Source organism: Heptranchias perlo, chromosome 7, assembly GCF_035084215.1.
Source record: "Heptranchias perlo isolate sHepPer1 chromosome 7, sHepPer1.hap1, whole genome shotgun sequence".
NCBI classification, from domain to species: domain Eukaryota; kingdom Metazoa; phylum Chordata; class Chondrichthyes; order Hexanchiformes; family Hexanchidae; genus Heptranchias; species Heptranchias perlo.
Window position 1 is genome coordinate 42,802,071 of NC_090331.1, and position 22,360 is coordinate 42,824,430.

At 43.9% G+C, this 22,360-nt stretch overlaps 1 protein-coding gene across 2 annotated transcripts in view; it reads left to right on the plus strand.

The window, feature by feature from the left end:
- The window catches only part of pla2r1 (phospholipase A2 receptor 1), a 95,196-nt gene that overhangs the window by 30,756 nt on the left and 42,080 nt on the right, over positions 1 to 22,360 (plus strand). For both annotated transcript variants that reach the window (XM_067987398.1, XM_067987399.1), the window contains exons 9-13: positions 2,594 to 2,701; positions 4,709 to 4,818; positions 16,234 to 16,403; positions 16,646 to 16,857; positions 17,714 to 17,859. In XM_067987398.1, coding sequence (XP_067843499.1) covers positions 2,594 to 2,701; positions 4,709 to 4,818; positions 16,234 to 16,403; positions 16,646 to 16,857; positions 17,714 to 17,859 — 746 coding nt within the window. The remainder of the gene's footprint in view (positions 1 to 2,593; positions 2,702 to 4,708; positions 4,819 to 16,233; positions 16,404 to 16,645; positions 16,858 to 17,713; positions 17,860 to 22,360) is intronic.

Genomic DNA, 22,360 nt, shown 5'->3' on the forward strand with positions numbered 1-22,360 from the left:
GATCTGATCGAAGTTTTCAAGATATTAAGGGGAATTGATAGGGTAAATAGAGATAAACTATTTCTGCTGGTTGGGGAGACTAGGACTAAGGGACAAAGCCTAAAAGTTAGAGCCAGGACTTTCGGGAGTGAAGTTAGGCAACACTTCTACACGCAAAGGATGGTAGAAGTTTGGAACTCTCTTCTGCAGATGGCAGCTGATGCTAGCTCGATTGTTAATTTAAAATCTGAGATTGATAGATTTTTGTTAGCCAAAGGTATTAAGGGATATGGGGCTAAGGTGGGTATATGGAGTTAGGTCACAGATCAGCCATGATCTCATTGAATGGTGGAATAGGCTCGAGGAGCTAAATGGCCTACTCCTGTTCTGATGTTCCTATGACAAAATTGTCATAAATAGAACAGATTTATTACAAAGCAATTGAGGTGAACAGAGGGGCTGTTGTTTCTTTAATATCAACGGTATTGAAAAGTTCCATTTTTTTATTTATGACTTTTACAGAAATAGACTAGTTACAATTAACTACTCTGTTCTGCTTTGGTTCATGATCTGCTGTGAATAGATATGAGCACCAACTGGCTTTAGTTCAGTTGCACTTTTTTTGTTCAGAGCCTCCTGTTGGTCTGATCAAGTCTCCTGTAGGGTGTTTTGGGGTTGTTCTCACCCTATTGATCGGTGCAGATATCTGGTCCCCGGTCTAGCCAAGGAACACTTATACCTCACGGATCAGGGGTTCAGGAAAATGGGACTTATGCTAACGCACCCGGTGATGGATCACGTAGCCGAATAGCACAGAGAACACACAAACTCGGTGTTTGAATTGAATTGGAATGTTGGTTTTATTATACTGTCAACATGAAGAAAATAACGATAAAAACGGTCCTACACAGTACATTGAGTTACACACACCCACTACAGTACTTTATCCCACTAAACTAAGAGGTTGGTGGGGACCCTGGAGACACCTATCACACACACACACACACACACACACACACACACACGTATGGTCGACGCTCACCAATCCTTTGCACTTGCAGGTCTGGCTGACCGGTTCTCTCACGTAGGGTTCGTTGGTTTCGCTGGAAGCTTCTCTCCTCCCTGGAGAGCTCGGGTGAAAAAAAAGAGCAGGAACTAAGAGGAAGAGAGAGAGAGAGAAAGAGAGAGAACTGGAAAATAGATAAGAAGCAAGAACCAGAGACAGCAAAAGCAAGAGCAGAACAAGAGAGAGCAAAAGCAAGACTGCAAAACAAAAGGGCAGAACAAGAGAGAGGGGTTTCGAGTTTCCATTTATATATCCCTCTCTTACAATGATCTTCGTCACTTAAATGAGGCACTTCCATGCCTGTTTAAACAGTTCTTACAAAGTCCTTAAGAATCTTTGATGGCTTTTGATGGTCTCTCATCATGTTGCAATTGCTTCTCTCGATGGGCCATTGTTCATTCCGATTTGTTGAGCACTTGCCACACAAGGCTTCTTTTGTATCCAACGTCCTAGGTGTTGATCGGCTTTGCTTTAAAACAAAGACATGGCCCCACCATGTCTGGAGCAGTTGCCTCTCTCAATGGCCGACTGCCTCTCGAAATGTTGACCACCTGCTGTAGGTTTTGCATTAAAACAGAAACATGTCTGAAGCAGTCATTCTCCCACATTCCACTGTGTGTGTTGTTGATTCGTCTGGTGACCTCTCACTTATCCTTCCATCTTAGGATTTTGGTCAATGGCCAAAGTTTTACATATTCAGGGAAAAGGTGGAATTCCCAGAATTCTTACACTCCAAACCCACCAGTACAGGTCTCGTCTGTGAAACAGTGATGGGATAGATTGTAAATGGTCTGAGGAATTAGTGGGTTAATGGATTGAATGGCTTTTTCTAGTTGTTTTGAGGTAAATTTTAATCTATCTGGAATGGCATGTTCTTGTACTTATCCCTGAGCTGTACATTTGCAAGGCAGCTGATTATTCTTTGTCAACCAATCGTTTTAGCTCGTTGTTATAGATAAGAGTTCAAAACCTTATCTGACTACCCATGTATCTATGTATTTGAAACAAGAACACCTCACAATAATTGTAAGACTGATGTTAGTTGTTGGAACCAGTGACTTTGCATTTGATGTCAAGCTGCTTAATTATCAAAATGTACATGCAGCGTCTTATATTCTTAATGGACCTAGGTAGCACTGCTTCTTTGGCATGTGTTGTAAATAAAGAACTTTACTTTCCTCTATCATAACATGGCATAGTCTTTCTGAAGGCACAACAACAACTTGCATTTGTATAGCGCCTTTAACGTACTAAAACAATGTTGAATAACTATTGTCTTAACTTTACATACAGTCGTGAATTTTCATCTGCAATATTTACTTGTTAATATTTCTTAGTCAATGGAATAATTGCATATGTAAAACTGTTACACCAATCTTAGATCATGGCAAACAAACCATCTGGTGAGGTTTACGCAGCTAAACATTTGCAAATAGATAATTATTAGAAATTTGGAAAAGTATTGTGCTGCAATGCTGATAAGTTACTGGTATTTTGTTATTTGCATTATGTATTTGAATTAAGAGGTTTTTTTATTTTAATTAAAAGAATGGCCAATGGAAAGTTAAAGACTGTGAGGAAAATATATGGAGCATCTGTAAGAAGCCAGGAAAAGTGGAGCAAGGACAACCTGGAAAAGACAAAGGCTGTCCTGAGGTGAGGTGTCTATTTCTGGGAACACTGTATAGGTTTCTTTTAATATTTAAACACTATTGTGTGGAAAATGTTAATAGTGTGAGGTGGAACATCTGTGCTACTGGAGGGTTACAGAGCAGTAATATCGAGTATGTTTTAGTGCACAGTTCCCAGCTGTTTCTGATATATGGTTAAATTGTCATTCAGAGGAAGTGGCTTATGTGTGCTATAGCATTGAAAGCAGAAGGATTGTTAAGCTTATTGTTGCTTGCACAATGAATAGTTAAGCGGAAAGTGCATTGTATTCCGTGGCTTATGTGCAGTGTGTTTCAAGTCCCAAAATACAAAATCAGTGTTGCTGCAGAGATGACAGTCTTTTTGCCAGTTTAACTAATTTCTGATATGCACCTCGGAATATTATAAACGCCTGTCATCTTGAGATTTCAGGCCAGAACGATGTACTTTCGCGAACAGCATCCATATGAAACCCCCTCTTCCAGCTGTAAACCACAGTTTCTTATTTAGTATATAGGAGCTTTTAAAGTTTGAGCTGAAACCTACTTTTTTCTGAATACTGTACTTATTGGATTCAGTGTTCCATTATCACTGGAGTTGGCAGAGGAGAACCAGCAAGAGCAGGACAGGTCTACCCATTATATCATGTGGTACACAGGTGTACCATCAGGTCTCACAGAATATAACACCAGGGATCTACAGTCCCAGACAAAGCTACTTGTGATAACAGAAGACATGTGCCAAAAGAGGCTGAGGGTTAGAAGGGAGGCTGTGATGGAGCAGTACCATCTCCTTTAGGAAGACCCACAGACATGATCAACCATCTGTGTGCACTGCCAGTGGCTGTTAGTGCAGACTGGTAATGCCATCAATGTTGTGCACAGATGTATCAAAGGTCACACATACATTATTCAGTACGGTCAATAACTTAATCAATTTCTCCACTGACCAGCAACTGCAACATAATAGGACAACCCAATTCTACTTATCAACTGGGGCTTTCCCAGAGTCTGGGAGGAGACTGAGGTCATTGCTGGCACCTGTTTTGCAGTTTGGGCCCCTGTGCATAATTCTGTGCTCTATAAGAGTTGCAAGGGATTATTGTATTACTGTCCAGCTAAATTGCAATCACCAGTACAGAATAATGTAAATGAGTGTCTACTTCCCCAGGAGTCCTTATGATAGTCAATTGTGCCATCCTTAATTGAAGGTGAAGAAATAGTAGAAGGATGGCTTCTAGGAAACCAAGGCCATCCTTTGCACATTTTACCACACCTCCTTAAATCAGCAAAGCCTTGGGTTAACATGCTTTTTAATTCTCAAAAAGCTTAAGCAGTGGCCGGTTAACCCTTGATTAGCACACCAATAGTAATTACCATTTTATAGAACAAAGTAGCACTAATGTTTTGATCTATTATTTTGTTAGACTGATTATCTGGAAAGAAAGAAATTTGTGATACTTGTTGAAAGTAAAGGCTTAATTTCCATCCAAAAGTGGCATATGGCGGGGTAGAAATTGGTATGTGTGTGCCCATTTTTCAGGTGTTAAAAGGGCGCAAAGCTTACTTATTTAGCAGTGGGATGCCCTGTATGAACAGGCATTAGGGCGAGTGCTAAATCCATGAGGCCCACTTTTTAGGTGTCCCGGGCAGATGCCTAAAACAGGTTATAGACCCCACGAATATGTAAATTAGGGGCCCATTGCCTGATAAAGTACCGCTTTTGAAAATTTATCAGTGATGAATGGCCCGTGCAGGATTCTTCAGCAGCCACTGTGTGGTATTTTTTTTTTAAATTTCAAAAAAAAAATTCTCCTGGTTCCTGGCTCCACAGCCATTCTGAAGACCATTGCTGGCCCCCCACTTGGCCTTCTCCCGTTCTCCCCGCACCCCCCCCCCCCCCCCAGCCCCGATCGCCTCCACCCATCTTCCGATCGCTGCTATACACAGCAACTAGAGAAAATCTTTCTCACAGGTTTATATTGTGGAACCAAGGGTGTCTTTCATTTTTCAGGACTGGAAAAGATATGAAGAATCCTGCTATAAGATTGACAATCACCTACAAACCTATGAGGAAGTTTCAAAAAGATATTTTTGTTCTTCACTTGTTACCATTGAAAACAGGTAAATTTATGATTCTCAGACCAACTGTTGTTGATGGATGAACAGAATCAGTTGTTCAGTTTTGTTATCTGAACAACCTATCTTTGTGCATGAGATCAGAATTTACATCCACTCCACACCCCTCCCCCAACTCCCTGCTGGTCCTTGATTAGCAAGGGAATGTAGTTCAAATTCTAAACAGCTGTGTTCTTCTACTTCTTCTTCCCAGAATTCCTACATTGCAAGCAGAGGTTCCCAAACCTTTTCTGCTGAGCCCCGCTTTGGAGATTCATATACCATGCACACTCCCCTTTTTTAAAAAAAGAAATGGTAAATTTTAGTAATGAATCAAGTGTGTGGGATCTCATCCAATGGGGGGCACATATTGGGAATTTGCACCCACATCGGCCCCCTCCCCATGACTTTCTATCCATTGTTAATGAAGTGCGCAATCATAAAATTTACCATGTGTGTCATCTCGAAGTAGTGAGAAAAATGTTTGGCTGTTTTTTTTCATTTTTTCTTTCTCTCGCTCTCTCTCTGTACAATGTTGCATATTGGCTGCCAGACCAGTTTGAATGGAAATGGGGAAATGACAGAATCAGGGACTGCAAGGAGAGGAAACACTGACAATAAATAGCCTCCAGCAGCAGATACTGGCTTATCAAATAAAAACTTAGGGCCGGATTTTTCTGTCAAAATAACAGTGAGGCTGGTAGCGCTCGCGTTATTTATGCATAAGCGGTACGGCAATGTCAGGCGAGGGGCAGATGCATGACTAAATGCTAATATCCAAATGTTGCTGTCCCAGTTGCACCGCTCTGCCATTAGCTTCGCAAAAATGGCATTTCGCTCGGTCTGCCTCACCATTGACATGCATTGAATGTCGCGAAGTTGCTGCATTTGCGCGATAGATACGAACTAAACCCACCGCACATATTTAGGGCTAGTAATTACAAGCGTAGGTACCCTTTTAACAACCTGATAAGTGTTAATTACTGCTAATCAACCACTGGTACTGAAAATTAACTATTATAAGTGTGGTGTCTCATTCCTTCAGGTTGTGAATTGTTTTAGGAAATTAAAAAATGTCAAATTTTAAAATTTATTTTTGTACTTTTCCTTTCTGCCTTTTTTTCTCTCTCTCTCCTGTAAAACTAGGAGTATTATGCAATCTTTCTTTCCCTCTCTTTTTATTTCTCTTTCTGTACTTGATTTGACATTGAATTCACCCCCTTTAATTCACCCTCCTTCTCAGTATCTTCCTCTGTTTATTTCCCAATCCTTAAATCTCATTGTTTAAGGAGATAGACAGTTGCTTGCCCTGTTCACTCAGGTCCCAGATGCCCTGTTTCCCTTACCGCACCATTACCGGCTTGCACTTTCAGCAACTTAATGGGCAAAACATTTTTGAGCTGAAGTGTGCAGGGGCAAGTCTAACTAACAGTAGATGCTGTTAGATGCCCTGCTACAGCAAAATATGGCCCAATATATCTGTTTGTCTAATGAAGAAATTATCTTTCATACTTTAAACGCTTGATATAAGGTGAATAAAGTGGTTGCCAGTGTCATCATAATATTTTTTATCAAGTTACGTCTCTTGCATTAACTTGGATTACAATTTTGTACAATGACAATCTAATTTCAGTCCTGTTAGAGCTGAAATCAGCACATTTTGGGCTACCAATATAAGGAACAACACGGGAAATGTCCGTGGCTAACTAAAGAAGTTACGGATAGTATTAGATTAAAAGAAGAAGCTTATAATGTTGCCAAGAAGAGTAGTAAGCCTGAGGATTGGGAGAGTCTTAGAAACCAGCAAAGGATGGCCAAAAATTTGATAAAGGGGGAGAAAATAGAATATGAGAGTAAACTAGCAAGAAGTATAAAAACAGATTTTAAAAGTTTCTACAAGTATGTAAAAAGGAAGAGAGTAGCAAAAGTAAACATGGGTCCCTTAGAGGCAGAGACAGGAGAAATTATAATGGAGAATAAGGAAATGGCAGAGACGTTAAACAAATATTTTGTATCTGTCTTCACAGTAGAAGACACAAAAAACATACCAGAAATAGTGGGGAACCAAGGGTCTAGTGAGAGTGGGGAACTTAAAGTAATTAATATTAGTGAAGAGAAAGTACTGGAGAAATTAATGGGACTAAAAGCTGCCCAATCCCCAAGACCTGGTGGCTGCAGAGATAGTGGATGCATTGGTTGTGATCTTCCAAAATTCCCTAGATTCTAGAATGGTCCCAGTGGATTGGAAGGTAGCAAATGTAACCCCGCTATTCAAGAACGAAGGGAGAGGAACTACAGGCCAGTTAGCCTGACATCAGTAGTCAGGAAAATTCTGGAATCCGTTATTAAGGATGTGGTAACAGGGTACTTAGAAAATCATAAAATGATTAGGCAGAGTCAGTATGATTTTACGAAAGGGAAATCGTGTTTGACAAATATACTGGAGATTTTTGAGGATATAACTAGCAGGGTAGATAAAGGGGAACCAGTGGATGTAGTATATTTGGATTTTCAAAGGCATTCAATTGGGTGCCACACGAAAGGTTGTTACACAAGATAAGGGCTCATGCAGTTGGGGGTAATATCTTAGCATGGATAGAGGACTGGTTAATGTACAGAAAACAGAGAGTAGGAATAAACGGGTCATTTTCAGGTTGGCAGGCTGTAACAAGTGGGGTGGCGCAAGGATCAGTGCTTCAGCCTCAGCTATTTACAATCTATATTAACGACTTTGATGAAGGGACTGTGTATAATGTATCCACGTTTGCTGATGATACAAAGCTAGGCTGGAAAGTAAGCTGTGAGGAGGACACAAAGGGCTCGATTTTCCCAGGAAATTGCGGGTGTGTTGGGGGCGGGGGAGGCTCCGAAAATTGGGGAAATCCTGTTAAGGGTCGGAGCCCGGCACCAACCCGCACACTTCCAGATTCCTTATTGATGCGTCTGGGTGCGCGCGCGCCTCCTGAATGCAGATATCCCACAGGCAATTGAAGCCAACAGGATGATCGTTTACACAGTTGTTGAGATAGTTGAAGTACTTGAAGTACTTAATTTTCTCCACATTTTGGCAGGGGTTCGATTTTGAAGCATCCTCAGCCTGTTTCCCGTGCTGTGGGAAACACTCCATGTTGCAACAGACGTGTTTCAGCCAGCAGCCAGCAGCCAGTGGGACATTCAAATGTTTATTTGACAGACGGGGAGAAAAGTTCACTTATTGCAGCAGGGCGCTCTGTTATTTCAGACAAAGTTTTGGCTGCAAGATCTTTGTGTTTTCACTGAAAATTCTTACTTTCCACTCAATTCTGCTGTTCAAACATATTTAACTACTTTGCGGACCCCCTCAAACTCACACCGTCAGGATGAGGGTGCCATGGCTGCAATCACCACTACGTCTGAGGATGAGTAACATCACCAGCCTCGCCAGGCACGGCGTCCACCTCTGCCACGTGGAGCTCCACAACACGGTGCTGCACCACAGGCATCTGCACAAGGGCACGGAGGGCAACAACAGGGTCTATAGACCGAAGCTCAGCTTCCAATGGACCTCTCTGAGGAGCAGTGCATACGGAGGCTCAGAGTCAGTCACAAGGTAGTCACAGACATCTGCAGCCTCCTTCATGCCGAGCTGCTCCCAGCTGGGCCGAGCAGCATCTCCTTACCTGTCGCTGTCAAAATCACCATTGCCCTCAACTTCTTCGCCTCCGGATCATTCCAGGGTGCCACCGGTGACATTGCCGGGGTCTCTCAGTCATCTGCACACAAGTGCATAAGGCAGGCCACTGATGGCTTGTTTCACAGGGCCTCGCAGTACGTCAACTTCCCCATGGATGACCTCAGCCAGACGGAGAGGGCAGTGGGATTCTACTCTGTGGCTGGCTTCCCACGGGTGCAGAGTGCAATCGACTGCACCCATATAGCAATCCGAGCACCTCCACACGAGCCAGGACTGTTCATCAACAGGAAGGGGTATCACTCCATCAACACTCAGCACGTTTGTGACCACCTCAGAAGATTCCTTCACGTGTGCGCCAGATTCTCTGGAATCCAACATCCCGCCCCTCTTCCATGCACCGAACACCCTTACGGGCTGGCTCCTCGGGACAAGGGATAACCCCTGCTCACGTGGCTTATGACACCTCTGAGGAACCTCATCACCGAGCAACAGCGTCGATATAACGACAGCCACATCGATACCAGGTCTACAATTGAGCATGCTATAGGGCTGCTCAAGATGCGATTTAGGTGCCTTGATCATTCCGGGGGAGCACTTCAATACTCAACAGCGAGAGCGGGACCCATTATAGTAGTGTGTGGCACAACAGAGAGGGGTGCCGCTTGAGGAGGCACCATCCACATCTGCCACCCATATTGAGGAGGAGGAAGAGCAGGAGCAACCCATGGGCAGAACAGTGGCTCACCTGGCTGCTCGTGAGGCCAGGGAGTCACTGATATGTGAACGGTTCTCCTAACATCAGACAGTATGAAGAGTCCAGTCCTCTCACCACCTGGATAGAACAGCGCCCACACCAGCCACCCCCCCCCACCTCCCCGGCCCCCAGCACAAAATAGTCGTGCAACTACACATAACACCCACTGTAGAGTGACCCAGTGGGTGGCATCAAGTGTCGCTGTTCATGCTGAGTCTCCTGAAAGGGCCCTATCACAGAAGCCAGTTAAGAATGGCCAAGACATGGCAGTAGTGGTGACAATAATATTTAATGTGAGTTTAACATAAAGCTAATATAAATAAAAAAACATGATCAACTGTTAAGTACCCTTGTGCATACCCTTTGTGCTTACAAAACCTTCACCTTTCTCTTCTGACTGGTTCTACGTGGTGCATCCCCTGTGGCTGCAGCAAAGGTAGTGGCAGGTTGCTCTTGTTCATGCCCTGACCGATTTAGATGCTTTGGGCCTACGCCCTCTGGGTTTTGGTGCCTGTGAGGGCCTCTCCAAAGACTGCTCCACCTGCACCTATGCAGGGGCAGACTCGGCCACCTGGAGAGGAGGCAGCCTTGCGGGTACTGGTTGACGGGGGCAACGGGTGAGACATGGGAGAGCTTTGAGTGGCGTCCCCACTTCCATGTCCCCTTTCGCCATCATCCCTCCCCTGGGCCAGGCCCACATCACTCCTACCACTCTGCTGGATAACAGTTTGGAAGACATGTATGAAGCCTTGTAAGACCAGTGCTTGTGTATCTGCCTGTCTGTTTAAGGTGGCAGAATGTTGTTCAGTGTGAGTCCTAAAGGCCATTGTCAGGGCCTGAATGGACTCATTTGTGAGCCGCGCTTGAAGCTCAATGGAGGCTAGCCTTCTCTCCATCGCAGACATTCCCGCACTTACCCAAGACCGTATTTCAGAGAGTTGCTCACGTCCCTGTGACACTATTCCACTCATGCAGGAGTTGGACTCCTCCATCCTCTGCGCTATTGTGGAGAGCGCACTTGGCGCCTGTTCCAGCACCTCGCAAATGTGCTGCTGTCCCTCGATCGTTCTCCTTTTAAAGGATGGCCCCAAGGGTTCAGCATCTGCGTCCAGCTGAGCAGAGCCTGGAGAGGAGTGCTGCCGCCGAAGCGGACTCTCTGCAGCTGCCCCTGCCACCAGTGTCTGCTCGTGCTCACGTGTGTGGTAACTCACCAGATGCCAACCCAACTAACTGAGGACTAGGACCCACCGAGGTGTGAGTATCTGCACTGGTGGATGGCTTGCTCAGATGTGCCGGTGCACCCTCGGAGGCTGGCAGGTCCTGTGAGGAATCGCCTCTGCCATCACTGCGGTCGCTGAAGGTCCTGTAAGAGAGCAGAAGGCAATATTAAGCATCATCACAGATGTGTCATGTTGCGATGAGCAGACTGAGGTGCTGAAGATGGTAAGACATGTTAACATCATTGCATATTGTGTGTTCTGAATGTTAAAGTCCTGTCACCAGACTTTTGTCGGGTGCCAGTTTCGGCGTCCCTGATGGACAGGCACTCGAGGGTTCAGCTGAGCTCCAGCGCCTCCTACTTCCACGTCTGTGAGGACGACGATTTGTTGTGGCCCCCCTCCGGTCCTCGCCCTCTCCCGTGCATTCTGAACTCTCTTCTTCTATAAGAGGAGAAAGTACAGACGCGTGAGTGAGTGATGGTAACATGGCCAACCGATGAATGCTTTGGTTTGGGTGCGGCTGACCGTGAAAGAATTGAATCAGAGGGGGAGTACGAGACAAAGCCATAACATTGTATGAGGATTGGGTTGAGTGGTAGTGGTGGGGTGACTAATGGGGAGGTGAGGAAGTGCAGGTAAGTTGAGGATGAGCCTTATGTGGGTGTGGGGAGTGATGTGATAGAGTAGTGTTGGCAGTGCAGAATGAATTGGGGGTGGGGGCGGTGATGTGGAAGACAGAATGTAGGAGAATGAGTAAGTGTACTCACTTTGGCTGACCTAGTTAGGTTATTGAAGCGCTTCCTGCACCGGATCCAGGTGCAGGAAATGTTGCTGTTGCTGGTGATCTTCTCTGCCACCTCGAGCCAGGCCTTCTTGGTGGCAGAGGCAGGCCACTTCCTCTCGTCTACCGGGTAGAACACATCCCTCCTCCTCCTCACCCCATCCAGTGGCACCTGGAGTGAGGAATCGTTGAATCTTGGAGCAGCCTTGCCCCTGTGCTGCTCCATTGTGGTGTGTGGGTGTTTGCTCCAGGAGGAGCAAGTGGAGGACTGCCCCTTTAAATAGAGCTCCTCCAGCTGCCAGCCTGTGATGTGGGTGCACAGTCCGCCTGCTGCACAGCTTTCAGATGGCAAACCTGGAAGCCACGTTAAGTGGCTCCAATTGACTCACGATCGTGTGCACAACGGACATTTTTTATTGGGCAGGTTACCCACGGCCCAATCACCACCCCCCCACCCCCTGCTGCCATCCCACCTCCACACTGATATCGGGGCCAAGGCATCTGCAAAGGGATATCGACAGGTTAAGTGTGTGGGCAAGAAGGTGGCAGATGGAGTATAATGTGAGGAAATGTGAAGTTATTCACTTTGGTAGGAAGAATAGAAAAACAGAATATTTTTTAAATGGTGAGAAACTATTAAACGTTGGTGTTCAGATGGGTTTGGGTGTCCTTGTACATGAAACATAAAGTTAACATGCAGGTACAGCAAGCTATTAGGAAGGCAAATGGTACGTTGGCCTTTATTGCAAGGGGTTTGGAGTACAAGAGTAAGGAAGTCTTGCTGCAATTCTACAGAGCTTTGGTGAGACCACACCTGGAGAACTGTGCACAGTTTTGATCTCCTTACCTTGCCTTTGAGGTGGTGCAACAAAGGTTCACTAGATTGATTACTGGAATGAGAGGGTTGTCCTATGAGGAGATTGAGTAGAATGGGCCTATACTCTCTGGAGTTTAGAAGAATGAGAGGTGATCTCATTAAATCATATAAGATTCTGAGAGGGCTTGACAGGGTAGATACTGAGAGGTGTTTCTCCTGGCTGAAGAATCTAGAACTAGGGGACATAGTCGCAGGATAAGGGGTCAGCCATTTAAGACTGAGATGAGGAAGAATTTCTTCACTCAGAGGCTCATGTATCTTTGGAATTCTCTACCCAGGGAATCAAGTGATATGGGGATCGGGTGGGAAAGTGGAGCCATGATCATTTTGAATGGTGGAGCAGGCTCGAGGGGCTGTATGGCCTGCTCCTATTTCTTATGTTCTTGTGTTCTTGTTCTGTGACAGTTATTCACAAAGACATTAACAGCGCAACCTACGATATAAAGCACATTTACCAAACTTACAGTATTATATATACTCCTGAAAGCCTCTAATGGGAAAAGTAAACATTTGTGTTCTTTGGTTTACACATGAGTGGTAATGAATGATAAAATATTGACTGCAGGTTTTGATATCAGGGCCTGTCACTCTGTGTGGCTTTTACTACCGGTGAGCTTATTCCTTGACCGTTGATCTCCAGGATTGAGTCACCTTCAGTGGTGCACAGTGTTGGCTGCGAGCACTGATTGAGCAAAACTGTAAAGGTCACACTGCCCGGGCCCCTACAACATAATCAGTCATTTTCTGTACTCTGTAAATGATTGCTGCATTCTCCCATTTTATTTTTGTTCTTGCCTTTACAATAAGAGCAAAGCATCGATGTCCACCTATTCAGCGTGATATGATGTCCACCTATTCATCGATGTCCACCTATTCACCTATTCAACATTTACCTGAGGAAGGAGGAAGCCTCCGAAAGCTTGTGAATTTAAAATAAAATTGCTGGACTATAACTTGGTGTTGTAAAATTGTTTACACCTATTCAGCCTCCTCTAGCAGCACGTCCTCAGTGCGCTTCCTCTCAGCGATGCTGTGCCAGCCTGTGGTTCCCTGATAACCTTGGCATGCTCTTCTCTTCCCCTGCTGCTGCCCCCCCCACCTCCTCCAATCTGAATCTTTGATCTAAATGATCAGATTGTACTGAGAAACATCCTCCCAAAGGAAACCTGAGTACAATTATGTAAATCTCACAGCTGAGATTAGAATTCCAATTCAGAACTTAACACCCATCCTGAGTTAAATATGGATTTCCATTCAGAGGGCTACAGTTTAAATTCTGACCTTGACTGATGTTTCAAAAGTGTCCATTCTTCAAAAGCATGTAATAATGTTTGCTTCCTCATGGTTCCATTTTCAAAATTTTTGGCAAACGTCTTCTAATGTATTGCTCCAGCGTGCCAGATACAACTTCTGCATGGTATCACCGTGACAAAAAAAAGTACTTGGTTGTTTTAGTTTTTCTTTTTGCCCAAACAAAAAATAGGTGGCCAATATTTTTTTTCAGGAAGGTGGCACTCTTTAAACTCCTGATTTTAAACAAAGTTATTTTATTTGCACAAAGGTAACGACTTGATATTTCCTGGTGCCCGTCAGAAAGACTTAAAATTGACATTTCACAAGGGTTGTTGTTACTGTTCTGTAACTTAGGTTTTTGGGTTTTTTACTCCAGATATTTTTCTCGAGGTCACCATATCAGACTGCTCTCATTGATAACCCGTATGACCCAGAGTGTGTCTTTACCTACAAATAACTTACAGATTGCCTAGGGAGGGAACAGAAAACCCTCATTACTATATTTCAGTTTATTGGTTGTGCCCTCACACGATCTTCCTTGATTTCGGAAGCTGGTAGAATAAACATTTCACTAGACTGTGGCTTAGACGGTAAATACCAAGCAAATTTATTAAATAGTAAATGGATTGGGGAACAGCAAACATCATGGAAGCACACATGGAAAACAAACAATTAAGATGAGTGATGTTCAGCCTGCACTTGGAACAAGAAGTTTGGGGTCCATTCTTGGAGGTTTGCTTGCACAAACTGTCCCCTCCAGCACAGTAACCCACCCATTGACCATGAAAGGCAACGATCCCAACTGGCATGAACACTAGCATTCAGGCCTTCAGGACTAAATAATTTCCAGAAAACAAGACCAAACAAGTTGCCTCAACCCCTACACCCACAGTGCTCCCAGCACAAGCACCGTTGTGTTCTCTGTTTCTTTCTCTATCCTTAAATTTCAATGGTTAAGGAGATAAGACAATTGGTCCCATCATTCAGCAAGGTTCTAGGTGCCCCGTTGACCTTTCCACACGTTATCAATTTGCGGTGCAAAATAATTGGAGCTGAAGAGCGAGGGAACAATCGCATGCCACGAGATGATTCGCTGCAACAAATTCTGGGCCCTCAAGATTTTGTTTCTAGTTAGTTCCAGCGATTCACAATTTTTCATCCCAGCTCCTAAAATATGTAAAACAGATTATACTGCAACAGTAGTTATTTTAAATTTGTATTTAATATAGATAAGAGGCCACAACTCCAAATTTGAGCTGACAGCAACTTTGGCAGTACACTTAGATGATAGCCTTCCTCATCCTTAATTATCTTGTGAAATAAAGGCTATTTGGTCCATCTTAGTTTTTCCATCTAGAGAGATCCTAATGTAGCATCCAGTTATTTCATAAATAATTCTAGGATTATTGCCTCCACCACTCTATCTGGAAGTTTATTCCACATGTTGATCATTTTCTGTGTGAAGAAGTTTCCTGATATATGTCCTAAAATTATTGTTTACGTTTAAAGCCGTCACCTAGTTCTATTTCTGCAGTTTAATTTAAAGTAGTATTCTGGATTAACTTTTTCTGTACCTTTTTAACAATTTTATAAGAGAACCTCTCATGCCTCCTTTCTAGACCGAAAAGCCCACGTTTCTCGAGTCCTTCCTCATAACTCAGACCTTTGATACTGGCGATCAGCCTAGTAGCTCTTTGCACTTGAAGGCCTCTTATTTCTTGGCAGCCAAACTGGATGCAGTATTCAAGATGTAGTCTGATCAGAGCGCAATAAACTTTGATTATTACTCCCCCTGACTTGCATTCTATTGTTTTGGCTATGTGTTTAAGGGACAAAGCTGAAAGAGGCCTCGGAATCTTCCGAGGCCTCTTTCATCCTTGTCCTTTAAATGTAAATTCTATGGTTAACGGTTATGGTCAAATTAACATATATTTAGCACTTCTCATTGAATTAGGTGTTCTAAAATGTGCCTTTTGACTTTTACCGATTATCTCATTTTCTACTTGGGCTGATTGTATGAATTGCCAAGGAATAATCAGGATATGGACAAATCTAATAAGCCGCAAGTTATCAATGGATCCTTCCACTTAAGCCACTAAGTTCCTTTGGTTATGAGAACGTGTCATTTTGACACCTTGGAAGAAATTGACTCCAGAAACCAACAGATGCACGGAAACCTAATTTCTGTTCATGAACAACAGATGTATACAGCTCTGTATTTCTTTCCCTTTTAATTTTGGGTTAAACAAACTTTTTACTGCCAAATAATTTTAAAACATGAGAAATACAGTATCGTAGTAAGCTAACAGACAAAATTATAAGAAATCAAAGGCCCTATGTAAATTAAGCTGTTCATCACAGTTGTCTGCAATGCCAAATCAATCCATCCTAATATCACTTTTTCATTCATTTGTGTCATTAACATGTACCGTTGAGTTAATAGTTGGTTAATCATTGTTGCTTATTGTTGTGAAATGGTGGCAAATCTCAATATTACATAACTCTGGAATTTATGACATCTAGTATATAAATTTTTAGTGCCTAATTTAGCACTAAATTAGCAAAGAATTACACACATAAACCCTGAGATCACACATCAGGCTATTATGGTTACATGTGTTTGTACATTATGGAATTGTGAGATACATGCGAAGAGCAGATCAGTTAATTGTCAGTATCGTCCATATTTTGAAGTACATGGGAGGTCAGGATAATATGAATGTAAAGGGGTGTTGCATCAGTCTCTCTCAGCATTACAGAAATTATTAAAAAGTGCCCATTTGTTTCTATTTTTAAATTTGTAGTTTTACCTTGTTTCCATAGGTTTGAACAAGCATTCATTAACAGTCTGATCAGTAATTTTGCCAGAGAAGAAAACAAGTACTTCTGGATAGGTCTTCAGGATATGAACCGTACAGGAGAGTACACCTGGTTAACAACAAATGATAGGAATGTACCTGTTTTCTTCACACATTGGAATAAAAATCAACCAGGTAGATGACCTAAAATGACATGTTTACACAAAAAATGATTAATTTATGATTTACTTTTAACTATAATTATTGATTAACTTTTACTCTTGTATCATTTGAAAGTGTATAAATTTGTGTTTTAATATTCAAGAGGCAAGTTAAAATTAGGGATTTGTAATTCTTCTTTGCATTTTAAGATAGTTGACAAAAATAACATTTTGGTAATTTGTTAGTCTCTTCTGTGGATTCCCTTTACTTTTCAGCTCATTCAGGTGGTTGTGTTGCGTTGGCAAGAGGAAAATCTCGTATCCTTTGGGAAGTTAAAGATTGTAAAACCTTCAAAGCGATGTCTTTGTGTGAGCAAAAAGTTGCATCTGCTGTACGATCAGAGTCCTTCCCTGATCAAACAATGAAAGCTGGAGCTAAATGTCACTTTGGATGGGAATCAAGGTCAGATCTTCTCAACTGCTTCAAGGTGAAAACATTTACTTTCAAAGCAACTGTTAGCAAAAGATGACCAAAAGTATTTATTGCACTTTTTGCTTTACACCTTCACAATTGTCGGTAGTAGAAGTTTTAGCTTGGTGCTTTATACTGAAGTTTGATTCAGATTTTGATATAGCACAAATAATGAAATAATATGACTGCTGTTATGCTATATTAAATGAAACTCAAATCCTCATATAATATTCTACATCAACCCCTATCAGCCTGGTGAGTATTATTTTCTTTTGGATTAGTAGTCAGTTGCAATAGTTTCCAGTGAATTTAATGGTGTACTATGTTACTTGCTTTCATATATAATTACTTTCAATATGCAACAAAATTCTTTAAATTGTCAATATTTTAAGAAATAAAGTTTATTTTTAAGATGAATTATACTGGATTTTTCTGCCGTGATTTTGTCACCTAATTGCTGCTGCTTCCAGTGATCAAAGAAAACTGAAGAAGGCTGTCTTGAGCAAACTTGAGGGGTGGTGGGGAGGAAGAATAAGAGGAAGAGGAGGGTAAGGAGGAAGATGAGACCGGAGGAGTGGAAAGTAAAGGGGGGGGGGTGAGAAGAGCAGAGATGGAGGAAAGGCTGGGAAGGGGATGTGGGAAACTACCACAATGCAGGAGAAGGCCAAGCAACACTTTCTTGAATAGCATTTAGGGATGGTCAGTAAATGAGGCCTTGCCAGCATCACCCACATCTCGAGAACAAATAAAAGTCAGCCACAAAATCATAGGTTACAGCTCTATGACAAGATTACACATGTGGTGTATCCCCCTTTTTAACTGGATTATTGAGGTAATGGTCTGTGATCTTTAATATACATTTATGTTCAAAGGTATTCCATCATGAGAAAGTGTTAAAGAAGAGAACTTGGGAAGAAGCAGAAGAATTCTGTCAAGGATTTGGAGCCCATCTTGCAAGTTTCAACCATTACAGTGAGGAGGTTTTTCTAAATGAAATATTGGGATGGATGTTTGTCAGGTAAAATATGAAGTGTTATATTTTTGAATGCAACATAGTTATTATGTAGTTCAGTTATTCTTGTTTAGGTTGTTTGTATGTCAGAACATAACTTTTTATATTTGATCATGTTACATGTATATATGAGAAAGATGTAGTTATAAACCTGCTGCACTATTGAATTTCACAAAGTTGATAGCTGTGGAATCTCCTGTAACAATCTGCATCTTGACTCTTAAAACAATTGTCTGAATTCAAGCTTAACAGTGATTAAGTTAAATTACAAATGGAATTGAATGTACATAAAGGCTTAACACTAAAATGATTATGAAAGAGCAATATTGCAACTTTAATTAGTGGAAACAGTTTTACATAAATTTTCTTTAGATAATTCGATTTGATAATTATTTAAAAGAGGAATATGGATTCTTCCTCATTCAGTTTTCATCCACATACCAATGGATTTGCATGACTGTTCAATAGGAAAAATCGAAGGGACCAAGAGTGAATAGGAAGGATCTATTTGGTCAATAACCGGGGGCGGGGGGGGCATAGATTTAAAGTAATTGGTAGAAAGATGAATGGGGAGTTGAGGAGAATTTCTTTTCACCCAGAGGGTGGTGGGGGTCTGGAACTCACTGCCTGAAAGGGTGGTAGAGGCAGAAACCCTCACCGCATTTAATAAGTTCTTGGATATTCACTTGAAGTGCCGTAACCTACAAGGCTACAGACCAAGAGCTGGAAAATGGGATTTGGCTGGATAGCTCTTTTTCAGTTGGCACAGACACAATGGGCCCGAATTTAGCAGGCCTGCGGGTTCCCAGCGGGTGGTCGTCCGGGAGCGTGGTCAACACGCTCGGAGAAATTAGTGGGTTGCCCACGCGATCGTAGCAGGCAACCCACTAATAGGAATCAATTATCTGCTCCTCCGGGGTCCACGGCGCTGGCCTGCGCGTCGGTCGGGCTGCGCATGCGCAGTACGATCTGTCAACTGGAGGCTCTCTAGTTAAAGGGGCAGTCCTCCACTGACAGATGCTGCAACCAATGGGACAAATTGCAGCATGGAGCAGCCCAGGGGGAAGGCTGCTCCCAGTTTAATGATGCCTCACCCCAGGTATCATCAGATGGGGTGAGGAGGAGGGGGAGGACACAGATCTTCCCCCTGGCGGGCGGGAGGAAGCGGTCTGCCTCTGCCACCAAGAAGGCCTGGCTCGAGGTGGCAGAGGGGGTCACCTGCGCCACCAACATATCGCCCACCTGCATACAGTGCAGGAGGCGCTGCAATGACCGCAGTAGGTCTCCCGCAGTGAGAACACGAAGTCTTTCCCCTACACTCCGTCTGCCACAACACTGCCCCCACCCCACATCTCCTTCGGCACCGCCAACACTATTCTGTCACATCACCCTTCATACCCACTCACACCCCATCCTCATCTTACCTCCACCTACTCACCTCGCCAGTACTCACCCTGCCACTAACACGCAACCCACTCCTCATACAATCTCATTGCTCCATCCCATACTCATCCTCTCGTGCATCTCCCTCACGGCCAGCCTCACTCAACCTGCCACCACCTGTGCTGCAGCCACAGGGCATGCATCACATATGTGCAGTAGGCAGCATAAGGCAAACGTCTCGTCAGCATGAAGGGGGTGCACAAGGGTGTCTGAGGGTTTGTCATGGGTGTTACCCATATTGAATTTCAGAGCAACAAACAGCACACATTATATTGACACCACCACTGCCATGTCTCCGCGAATCCTGTCCGTTGTGTCCAATAATGGCCGCTCCTGGGTATCACTATGAGGACCCACCACTGATGCCACCCATCGTGTTACTGCAGAGTAGGTGCAGGTGTATTTGCAGGGCTCGTCCGCGCAGACGACTGAGAGACATCGGCGGTGTAGCCGGCTGCACCCTGGAAGGATGCGGAGGAGAAGGTGTGGAGGGCAGTGGTGACTTTGCCAGCGACAGGTAAGCAGTTGGTGCTGGGGCCAGCCAGGAGCAGCTCGGCATGAAAGAGGCTGCAGATCTCCACGACTACATGTCGAGCGAATCTGCGCCTCCCTGTGCACTGCTGCTCGGAGAGGTCCGGGGAGCTGCGCCTCGGTCTGTGGACCCTGTGGCGAGGGTAGTGCCCTCTGCGACGCGTCTCTCTCTGCGGTAGCCCTCCCTCCTGCTGTGCAGGTGGGCGTGCAACAACACCGTGTTGGGGGGATCCACGTCCCTGCGGCGGACGGCGTGGACTGCGAGGCTGCTGGTGCTGGTCATGCTCTTCGTCCTCCGAGGGTCTCCACACACCACCCAACTGGCAGGTGTTGGTCTGAGGGGTTGTGCAGGGTAGGTGTGTGGTTCCTCGGACTGGGGCTGCGGTTTCGTGTCGGTCTGTCCTCTGGCTTGGCGGGGGGTGGTGGAGGGCAGGGGTTGCCCTATGTGACGCGGTGGCCTCCTGCGTGGGTGAGGGCTCTACCCCGTGGAGCGCACCTTGGCACCTGCCACAGGCTGCTGGCTGCAACACGCCTGGTTGGAGGGAGACTGTTTCCCCCAGTGTGGGAAACTCACTGCCTTGAACCTAAAATCCCACACTTCCTCTTTTGACAGCTGCTTCAGCTCATTAACTGACCACAACGAGCAAGGTAAGTACTCTCAAGTGGAACCCCGCTGGCTTTAATTGCCTGCGGGATTCCCACCAGCGGGGCTTGCGCGCGCAGCCCCGCACGTCAGCGCGGTACCCGGAAGTGGCCGGGATTTCGTCGCGATCCGGTCACGTGACCGGAGATCGGGATTTTCGGGGCCACCCCGCTGGGAACCCGCCGGAAACACGCTCCTAAAATCGAGCCCAATGGGTTGAATGGCTGCCTTCTGTGTCGTAAATTTCTATGATTCTATGACATGGTCCCACAATAGTTAGTACAAGTATCAAGCCAATAGGTTACTCTTCATTTACCTTCTTTTGTCGGCTGCTGAGTAGCTGTCTTTGTGAAAAGTTAACTTCAAGTCACAAGTTTTTGTGTTCGACTTTTGGCACAATTTTATTTTTCTCTTAGAAAGGTATAAAATAATGATTATATCTTATCTATTTTTTTAAACTCTGTTTAATGGCCCAGTTGTTGTTACATCTCCAGGCATGCACAATTTTTTTTTGTCCTGTACTTTGACCATGGGAGCAGTTCACTTTTGTTTACATTAAATTTTGTAACAGTTCACTTTTATTTACATTAAATTTTCTGCATTGAGTTTGGAACTTTGCAAAAGTTGGAACTCCTGTCACTTGTTTAGTGATCTCCATGCACCAGACAGTGAGCCTTTTGACCCTCTGTTTAAAAAAAAAATCAAGAAGCACAAGCACTCCAAGATGGAGTGGAAATCATCTGTCAGAGTCCACAATCTGAATAGTCAGTCCTCAGATCTAAGTTCTTTGGTATGTGCAGGATAACTTGCATTCAACAAGTGAGGAAGACATTACCAAAAGTGGGCAATCCAACTTTGCAAGCCACAATAATTGATGTTGAAACGAATTCCTGCATCACTTTAATCTTCAGTCTAAGCAAGGTGTTATAAATGGCATTTGACTGAAGTACAAAGTGATGTTGTATCTTTGCATACAAGCCTTTTCAATGATTAGATGAGCAAAAACATAATTTTATGTTTTGTGATGCACAGTATTAACTTATCCTTTGAGACTCTACCAGAAAGATCCATAATATTGGTGATTATGGATGCAGTGCAAAGGAGTTCAGGAGTGTACTTAGCATGCCAAACTACACTTTTGGGAACAAAGATTGGCAGATATCGGCACATATCCAGCCTCAAAGGAACAGGGATATTTGTCTTCCATGTTAACTAGAGGAGAGAGGAAGAAGAAAGGGAATATAGTGTAATTCTGTGATCATGGCAAATATGCTATAACAGTAAAATATTGGTGGGAGCAGCACGGGTGTCAAATTGACATCTGCAACTATAGGCCAGTCAGTTTAACCTCAGTGGTGGGGAGACTTTTAGAAACGATATTCCAGGACAGAATTAACAGTCACTTGAATGAGTGTGAATTTATTCGGGAAAGCCAGCACGGTTTTGTTAAAGGCAAATCGTGTTTAATTAACTGATAGAGTTTTTTGATGAGGTAACAGAGAGGGTAGATGAGGGCAATGCAGTGATGTGGTGTATATGGACTTTCAAAAGGCGTTTGATAAAGTGCCGCATGGTAGGCTTATCATCAAGATTGTGGCCCGTGGAATAAAGGGGGCAGTGGCAACATGGATACAGAATTGGCTAAGGGACAGGAAACAGCGAGTAGTGGAGAATGGTTGATTTTCGGACTGGAGGGAGGTGTACAGTGGTGTTCCCCAGGGTCAGTGCTGGGACCACTGCTTTTCTTGATATACATTAATGACTTCGACTTAGGCGTACAGGGCACAATTTCAAAATTTGCAGATGACACAAAACTTGAAAGGGTAGTAAACAGTGAGGAGGATAGTGATAGACTTCAAGAGGATATAAACAGGCTGGTGGCACGGGCGG